This window comes from Etheostoma spectabile, chromosome 11 (genome assembly GCF_008692095.1).
Source record: "Etheostoma spectabile isolate EspeVRDwgs_2016 chromosome 11, UIUC_Espe_1.0, whole genome shotgun sequence".
NCBI classification, from domain to species: domain Eukaryota; kingdom Metazoa; phylum Chordata; class Actinopteri; order Perciformes; family Percidae; genus Etheostoma; species Etheostoma spectabile.
In genome coordinates, this window is record NC_045743.1 from 19,983,201 (window position 1) to 19,993,556 (window position 10,356).

At 44.1% G+C, this 10,356-nt stretch overlaps 1 protein-coding gene across 1 annotated transcript in view; it reads right to left on the reverse strand.

Annotated features, from left to right (window-relative positions):
* Positions 1-10,356, reverse strand: part of caska (calcium/calmodulin-dependent serine protein kinase a) — a 195,624-nt gene that overhangs the window by 91,457 nt on the left and 93,811 nt on the right. The window contains 2 exon segments of the mRNA XM_032529385.1: positions 1,470-1,542; positions 2,876-2,953. Of these exon segments, the coding sequence (XP_032385276.1) occupies positions 1,470-1,542; positions 2,876-2,953 (151 nt within the window).

Below are 10,356 nucleotides of genomic sequence, written 5' to 3' on the forward strand. Positions count from 1 at the left end.
GTCACATAGGCTATTTATAACTGCGTTTAGATCCATATTATGCTCCATTCTTCTTCCTATGAAATTTGATAAATTTTGCAGCCCTACGTTGGGTCTTTATTGATATACGGTTTATGCGATAAACTCTGGATGGAAACCTTATTTGCTGAATGAAAAATGAATTGCAATTAAGTTTTAGGTAATTTCATGGTTGCAACCCGCCACAAAATGAAGAAGAATTAGTTTTAGATCATTTTGTCTGTTTGCACACATGGCGGGTGACACAAAGACAGATGGAAGTGGACAAACGAGGAGACGAGAGACTTTCTGAATTTTGTTTATCAGGAACTCGCAAAGGAAAAGGCCGACAAAGGTTACGTTAAGCCGTGGGACGTCCTCCGGGGTAAATGGAAGGCACTCAAGCAGCGAGACATGTCTCAGAAAAGAGTCTCACAGCGGTGCTGGAGGGAAAATAAAAGCCAAGTTACATCTGCATCATCATAGCAATGTGTTGATAGCGTTCTTGTTTTCTTATTATAGCTTGATATGTTGCTATCAGCTGGAACATACGCACTATTGCAACTTGTGCTTGAATGTTGTGCGATTCAGTGCGAAAATTAATTTGGGTTATTTATGCCAATTTGATCGCAAAAAGCATGTGACGTCATTACGCACAGGTTTTTATTTGCTTTAAAGCCGTTGATGGAAACACACTTTCAACAGCTTTGTTTGTCCTCGCATGAGTTATTTTTACCAAACTTCAGATAATTCGATTGACAAGTGGATGGAAACTTAGCTATAGTTAGTGTATGAATTCTTGCCAAAAATGGGTTATTTGAGGAACTTTGACCCCTGAGATCTCATCAGCTCATGCTGGACTCCAAGGGGATCTCCGTGTCAAATTTGAAGTGGTGGAAATGGGAGGAAAAAGAAGCTTGTCCACAGCTAAAACAAAAGAGATGTCACTCTAGAAAAGCATGAGCTCCACTGACACACACTGTAACTGTTGACAGGCTGTTTCACCCTGCGTCCTGCTGAACTCACCGGCTGGCTTTCGCTCACACGTAGACAACAAGGCTCAGCCTGAGCCAGTGATTCAGCAGGGCTCCAGACAGAGAGAGGTGTATGTGGACGACAATGACTAATACCAGAGCTCAAAGCTCAGGACAGAGATAGTAACTCGTAAGCTGGGAGCCGACTGTGGACATCCAGTATAATATGTGTTATGAGACTGAAAAGGCAATAAAAAAACATATACAGTAAAAGGAAAGACTACAATCGAGATGGGGGGATATCACTTATAAACCATTCAACTCACAACTGGTCTTTACGCAAAGGCGTCAACAAAAATGTCTGGAAGAGACGACGAGATTCAGAAAGTTATGTCGGCAGAGGCGTACGCTGGTATAGTCCTATATGTCACTTCAGCAGCCACAATCACTTTGCAGACCCGTGAGGTTGAGGTAAACTGAGAAAAAAAAAAGAAATACCTTCACATCTCGGTGAATGACATTGTTGTCGTGGCAATAGCGTAGCGCCTCGAGGATCTGTCTCATGTAGTGACTAAAGAGAGAAACATCACAGTTATTTAGACATCACAGTTAAGTTGGTGATTGCACGTGCAAATAACAGCATTAGCTTGAACATCTGAAAGGGTAACTTTGGGAAGGGGGGGGGTTTTCAACCTTTTTCAATACTATTTTAATGAGCAATTTACATCCACTAAAAGTGCTGTTTTTCCACTGACATGTTCAGATTAATATTCTGACAGAGTGTCTGACAACATTATGGAAAGGATCTCTACAGAGATAGACCTTTTTTAAACATAAAAACACCCGCAAAATTGCGTTCGCTAAACCCACCAGACTCCACATGTAAATAAACAGTAATTTTATCATCGTAAAATACACTTCGTTCAAAGTGGACAGAAAATAATACTATGAAAAGCCGTCTTGGTTTTTCTTTTCACTTTTCCAACAATCCCAACTGTGGGTTTTAGATGTAAAAAAAACACAGTTTACCGGTTTAGATGTGGAAATATACAGGCTCTAAACACGCTAAAAGTATTGATTATTTAAATGGAGTCTGGTGGGTTTAGCGCAGGCGACCTTGGAGCCGTGTCTGGTTAAACAAAGAGGATTTTACTCTTCAAAAAAAGGTCAATCTCAGCAGGGATCCTTTCCATAAAGTTGTCATACACTAAAAAATAAAACACTTAAAATAGAAATCTCAGCCTGTCGGTGGCAAAAACAGAACTTGGATGCAAACTTATTCAGCAAATTTGCCCTATTGGATTACATTGCAATTTGAGAATATCAAAGATTGTTGTTCCCATCAGTTAATACCACCAAAAACAATTACACACATAGAAAAATAGGGGTCTAGGTGGAAAAACGTTACCCTTTAAAGCAGAGATCTTCGACAGGGGGTCGGGACCCCTAGGGGGTCCTCACAGTTGGTGGTAAGTTTTTAAATTTAAATTTAACATGGCATAATGAAGCCATATATAAAAAATTCCGACATATGAGCACATATACAGTAGATCAGCCTATTTGTGAAAAAAAAACCTTGATAGGCTTACTGGCCTATAGGTAAGGTGGTCGCTAAGGTATTTAATACTAAGGATTCACTGTGCCACGTGTACAGTATATTTAACATTAAAACATGATTTATGAAATCATGTTTGAATTACTATTTCAATAGCTTAGTATTCTATGCACTAAGACGGTATGTATAAAGGCTTTAGGCCGCCCTACACTTTATTGTAGGCCCAGGTTAATAAGCAACTTCATTTTATATTTATTTAATTATATGTCTCTCATTTAGTTAAGGGGTCCTTAAAAAACCTTGAAGACCCCTGCTTTAAGGAAAGGAAATCCGATGCAGGACACCTCACCTGGCGACTGCTTCGCTGTAGACAAAGCCGGCGTCTGCCCTCTTCACGATCTCAAAACACAAGTCTGCTCCGTCCATACTAATAAAGACAGAGAGGAGAGAGATACACAGACAGGATCAGAGTGGCGGAAAGGTCAGGGCGGGAATCTGGGTACGAAAGAAAAGGTCACACGTTAATAAACCGTCTCCGTGATTGGTTCCGTAGGTGAAATGGGAGACGCCGGCCGGTCAGGAGAGAAAAAGCTGTAATTATGTGTTTCGTCTCTGAGAGTTGATGCAGAAACAGCTGCTCCGCCCCAACAGAGACGACCGGAGCTGTTACGATGCTGACGTTATTCCTGTGAACAACTCCATAGACTCAGGGTGAGAGAAAACCTATAAGATTGAGCAGTTTAAAGTTGAGGGGATTTATTATTTTTGCACATGCTTTCAAACAAACCTGAGAGGGCAAGTGTAGTGTGACTTTTCCAAGAACATAATAACTAGAACCCGACCGATATATCGGCGGGCCGATATCATCGCCCGATACTAGGAATTTCCCTCATACAGGTCGATGAAATCCACCAATTGATAAGACGATAAAATCATATGAGTGCCGACTGGGAATTTCTTCTGCTCTCTGTCTGTCTGATGGTTTGAGTGCAGCTCGTCCTGCAGTCTTGGATTATGTTCAAAGTTTCTAATTTTTTACATAATTGCTTAAGCATTTAAACAAAGTTTTGTAACATTCCAAAATCTTTATTTTGACTTAAAGATTTTTATTTTCACTGTAAATGCATATCGGTTCCTAATATTAGTTTCATTAACTACTAGTAATCGGCATCGGTATCAGCCTTGAAAGACAGTATAAGTCGATCCCTAATTTGAATTTACTTCATGCAGCTTCACAATATCAACTGAGCCTTCCGGAGGAGGAGCTCTAGCTGGAATGGTGAGGGCTTTAAAAGCTTTCGCATTCAGGAACTCCCTCCGGAGTAATTCACAGTAAAGACGTGGCTCTCACAGCGCAGTTAGACCCAGGTAGTAGCCAGAGGTGACAGCTTGTCGCACTTCGCAGTCAATAAGCTGCTGCTCACTTTTAAGCTGTGGCCATTAGGCTCTTACACACACTGCTGTCTGCTTACCGACACAAACACCACACACACACACACACCACACACCCACACCACACACACACACAGACAGACACACATACATACCCCCCCCCCCACCACACACACACACACACACACACACACAACACACAACACACAACACACACAATGAGACAGAGACACAGACACATACATACATACACACACACACACACACACACCACACACACACACACACACACCACACACACACACACACACACACACACACACACCAACAAACATAATACACACACAGAACACAACACACACACAGAGACACAGAACACAGACACATACATACATCACACCACAGACAGAGACAGACACACACATATATACACAGGACACACAGACAGACACACACACACACAACACACAACAAACAAACACAAACAAACACAGACCAGACAGACAGACAGACAGACAGACAGACAGACAGACAGACACACACACACACGTAGGCGCACACTTGCCCGCATGCACAAACACCCACATACACACTGAAGACTGAGTGACAATCCTCACATTCACACACACCTAATTATCAGCCAGTCTTGTAGCAGCCGCCGAGCCAGTCTCTCATACATGCTCTGTTCCCTTTCTTCCCCAATTACTGGAACCTGCTCTTAATTGTCGCTAAGCCTTGGCACCAACTCCCCCACTCCTATCACCTCACACTCTCACATGTCAGTAGGGGTGTGAATCTCCGCTGGTCTCACGGTTCGAAGAGTCACCTCCTCAATATTATTCTATATTGCTACACATGGTTTTTACACTAACAGAGCTGTTGAAAGGAATCGTAGCGTAATTCATTTTTCATTCACAAAAACTAAAAAAGCAGCGCCCTGAAAATCAACAGTAACATCAGTTGCAAATGATCGATTATGATGATATGACTGATGTTACTGTTGATTTTCAGGTCGCTGCTTTTTTTTTGTGTCTGTTGTCTGCTGTGTTCAGACTCCGCTACGTTCAGGAAGTGTCTTTTTTAAGAGCAGATACAAGAAAAGGGGAGTTTATATGTACTAAACAAAATTGTAAATGCAACACTTAGGGTTTTGCCCCACTTTTCATGAGCTGAACTCAAAGATCTAAGACTTTTTCTATGTACACAAAAGGCTTGTGAGCACTTCTCCTTTGCCGAGATAATCCATCCACCTCACAGGTGTTGCATATCAGGATGCTGGTCACACAGCGTGATTATTGCACAGGTGTGCCTTAGGCTGGCCTCAATAAAAGGCCACTCTAAAATGTGCAGTTTTAATGTATCTGAAAACCAGTCAGTATCAGATTGTGTGGGACAGGAAGTCGAGCACAGAATCAAGATGAAACATCAGGTTAAGTTTCAAAATAAAATAGAGCGTGCTCACGGCGGATCATATTTCCCTGCACTACACTTTGAAAACAGAGATGTTTCCCCTCTACTTCTCTGGTTCGAAACCAACTGTTTTTGTGGTTCTTTTCTAAATGAATTTGCGAGATCTTGTGGGTCCTCGAGACTTCAACTGTCAGTCATGGCTGCAACCGTTCCGCAACAAATCCGGACCTGGTGGGTGGAGCACGGAGCCGACACGCAGCGGTGCCGATCCGCAGCCGTTCTGCACCCGTTGGAAATTGGGGGTCAGTCATAGGAAAGACACTTTCTGAATGTAGCGGAGTCGGAACACAGTAGACAACAGACAAAAACAAAAAAAGCAGCGACCTAAAAAAATCAAAAGACACTTAGGGCCCAATTTTAACGATCTGAAACGCAAGCATCAAACGTGAAAGGCAAGTAGCTTTGTGGGCGGATCGCAGATCAAATCTAAAAGTAGCTAGGTGTGGTTTGGGCGTAACATGCAATAAACCAATCAGAGCGTCATCTCACATTCCCTTTAAGAGCAGGCGCACGGCGGATTGCTATTATGATGGCGGGTTTGCCGGATTTGTTGTGCACTTGCTACATTACGGCCAAGCACGCGCCCCTAAAATACCATCAGAATAACACACCACTGACTTTAGACTAGCACCACTGACTTTAGACTAGCACCACTGACTTTAGACTAGCACCACTGACTTTAGACTGGCACCACTGACTTTAGACTGGCACCACTGACTTTAGACTGGCACCACTGACTTTAGACTGGCACCAACTGACTTTAGACTGGCACCACTGTCTTTAGACTAGCACCACTGTCTTTAGACTGGCACCACTGACTTTAGACTGGCACCACTGACTTTAGACTAGCATTGCACCACTGACTTTAGACTGGCACCACTGACTTTAGACTAGCAAACAACTTTAGACTGGCACCACTGACTTTAGACTAGCACCACTGACTTTAGACTAGCACCACTGTCTTTAGACTGGCACCACTGACTTTAGACTAGCACCACTGTCTTTAGACTGGCACCACTGACTTTAGACTGGCACCACGTCTTAGACTGGCACCACTGGACTTATAGATAGCACCACTGACTTTAGACTAGCATAGCCACTGACTTTAGATAGCATAGCAACCACTGACTTTAGACTGGCACCACTGACTTTAGACTAGCACCACTGACTTTAGACTAGCACCACTGTCTTTAGACTGGCACCACTGACTTTAGACTGGCACCACTGACTTTAGACTGGCACCACTGACTTTAGACTAGCACCACTGTCTTTAGACTGGCACCACTGTCTTTAGACTGGCACCACTGTCTTTAGACTGGCACCACTGACCTTAGACTAGCACCACTGTCTTTAGACTGGCACCACTGACTTTAGACTAGCACCACTGACTTTAGACTAGCATAGCACCACTGACTTTAGACTGGCACCACTGACTTTAGACTAGCACCACTGACTTTAGACTGGCACCACTGACTTTAGACTGGCACCACTGTCTTTAGACTAGCAACACTGTCTTAGACATGCACCACTGTCTTTAGACATGCACCACTGTCTTAGACTGCACCACTGCTTTAGACTGCACCACGCTTTAGATGGCACCACTGGCTTTAGACTGGCACCACGGCTTTAGACGGCACATGGCTTTAGAGCCACTGAGACGGCACCACTGGACTTTAGACTGGCACCACTGACTGTAGACTGGCACCATGACTTTAGACTGGCACCACTGACTTTAGACTGGCACCCACTGTCTTTAGACTAGCACATGATAGACTGACACTGACTTTAACTGGCACACTGACTTTAGACTAGCATTGCACACTGACTAGACTGGCACCATGACTTTAGACTAGCACCACTAAATTTGGACTGGCACCACTGACTTTAGACTAGCACCATCTATTTAGACTGGCACCACGACTTAGACTGCACCCATGACTTTAGACTAGCACCACTGTCTAGACTGGCACCACTGACTTTAGACTAGCACCACTGTCTTTTAGAATGGCACCACTGACTTTGGACTAGCACCAATGTCTTTAGATGGCACCACTGACTTTAGACTAGCACCACTGACTTTAGACTAGTAGCTACCCCGCTTAGACTAGCATCACCACGACTTTAGACTGGCACCATGACTTAGTGGACCACTGACTTAGAATAGCCCACTGACTTTAGACTGGCACCACTGACTTTAGACTGGCCACTGACTTAGACTGCACCACTGTCTTTAGACTAGCACCACTGTCTTTGAGACTAGCACCACTGTCTTTAGACTGGCACTACTGACTTTAGACTGGCACCACTGACTTAGAATGGCACCACTGTCTTTAGAATGGCACCACTGACTTTTAGACTGGCACCACTGACTTTAGACTAGCATAGCACCACTGACTTTAGACTGGCACCAATGACTTTAGACGGGCACCATGACTTTAGAGGCACCACTGACTTTAGACTAGCACCACTGACTTTAGACTAGCACCACTGACTTTAGACTAGCACCACTGACTTTAGACTGGCACCACTGTCTTTAGACTAGCACCACTGACTTTAGACTAGGTTTTTTTTCCTGGTCTGTGGCGGAATTGTTTTCTGAAACAGCAAAACAGCACCAGGGAACGTTTGCGGCTGAAACACGCCACCTCTTTTTGCTGCCCACGGGAGTGCAAGGTCATTCCCTAATTTACCGACGTGCGTCTGTGGTGGGAAAAGTCCGCTCTGCGTTTGGTGCAAAATAGGAACGATACACACGATAGTGAACAAAGTCAAATGCGCTGGGTGCAAGACAGGGCCCCTCAGAGATTCTCTTGAGTTAGATCAAAGAAAACATCAGTAAAAACGGCACTTTAAAATGTCATTCTATTTCAAGTGCTGCCTTTTATGTTCAATTCAATCTTCAATTTGTTCATTAAAAGAATGTTGGAAATAATTTCCTTTCATTTGTTTTAAATTCAACAAACAAGTTGTTGTATTTTAGCAGAATACTGAATGAGGCAGAAATGCAGAACGGAGTCCGCTTATATATCTGTTTGCAAGTAATATCGTTATCAAGATATTTGACAATGATGCATATTATCCTCACATTGTGCTGCTAGTAGGGTTATAGACATATGCAGTGGTCCATATTTATCCACCATGTTTGCTCAGTTATCTATTCTGCTCTCCAAAGGGCTGCACCACTCAAAGATCGCCTCCAATCAACCTGCACTCCCACGTGTGTGTGTGTATGTATATATGTGTGTGTGTGTGCGTGCGTGCGTGCAAAGGAGCTCCACAGCCATGAAAATCCCTTTTTAAATTGGAGCTCACTTGCATTTCCGCGAGAGTTTTCCCCCCCCCTGCACCGAGCAGAGTGATAGAACTGTGTGCGAAAAAACACGTGAGCACTCGCCTGTTCAGCGATAACGTAATTAAATGATAAAGGAATTAGTTCTGGAAGAGGAAAGATGACGATACCAAGCCGGCTGGCAGGAAGCCTTTCTCAGCTCGGAGAAAGGAAGTGGCAGCAAGTGTGAAATCTTAATCTCATCTCATATATAAATATATATATATATATATATATATAAATAAATGACTGCATTCTCCCTCTGCACATCGTCTCCCCCTTTGCTTTTCTCTTCCCAACCCCCATCCTCGGCTCTAACAAGCTTTCTCCCATCAGTGCTGATCATATAAAACCACTGCAGAGTGTCTCTCTGTCCCGCTATCGCTGCGAGCGTCCTCCTGGTGCTGTAATCTTACTGACAGTCTTGTTTTCCTGACACACCTCATCTTCCCACTCTCCTGTGAGCGTAGATGCGACCCACCGTGACTTCCAGCCGCCGTCTCCTACAGCTGCGATCTCTTTCGGTCACCCACGTGTGTGTTGGCGTGAGGGCCTTTCGGATGTGTGACTTGTCGCTTCATTCACGTTGAGTTTAAGGCAACATAGTCTGCATGGACAACATTTTCATTTCCGGGATTGCTCCGTTGCCGCTGGAAATTCTGCCGGATGTCCCTCATTTTCACCTGGATGTCCATTCCCTTCCTCTTCCTCTGTGTTGGCGTTCTAACCTCCGGTGGATTTCTGAGGACTATGGTTACCTGGTCCTCAGATCTCTGCAGGGTAAATCCAGACAGCTAGCTAGACTATCTGTCCAATCAGAGTTTACTGTTGCACGACAAAAACTACTTTTGCTCTACAACGTCCCTGTTAGTGATGGTGTTGCATAGTCTGTCCACCAGGGAGCGCTCTACAGGTCCCTGTCTGTGATGGCGTTGCATAGCTTGTCCCACCAGGACGCTCTAAACGTCCCTTTTAGTGATGGTCGTTGAAGTCTGTCCCCAGGGACGCTCTACAAGACTCCCGGTTAGTGATGGCGTTGTCATAGTCTGTCCACCAGAGGACGCTCTACACGTCCCTGTTAGTGATGGGTGTTGCTAGTCTGTCCCCAAGACACGCTCTACAACGTCCCTGTTAGTGATGGCGTGCATAGTTCTGTCCACCGAGGACGCTCAACAACGTCCCTGTTAGTGATGGTGGTTGCATAGTCTGTCCACCAAGAGGACACTCTACAACGTCCCTTTAGTGATGGGTGCATAGTCTGTCACCAGAGGACGCTCTACAACGTCCCTGTTAGTGATGGCGCTGCATAGTCTTTCCCCAGAGGACGCTCTACAACGTCCCTGTTAGTGATGGCGATTTTTTTAGGTGTAGTGGTTTTACTCAGATGGCTGCACAATCAGAGTAAAATATGTCATTGCGAGGATTTTTGACTGATATCGCAATTGCGATATTAATCACGGTATTGGAGGGAGTGCTCATGTTTGTCTCATCATTTTCTTATTAAATAATAATATAAATATAATGTTTAGTTTAGTCTGTAGGATACGATTTGTAGGCCGGGACGTTTCTGCTACAACAATACTACACATTGTCTGCCCTTAACTTATTAAAACATATTGCAACACCCCCCCCCCCCCCCC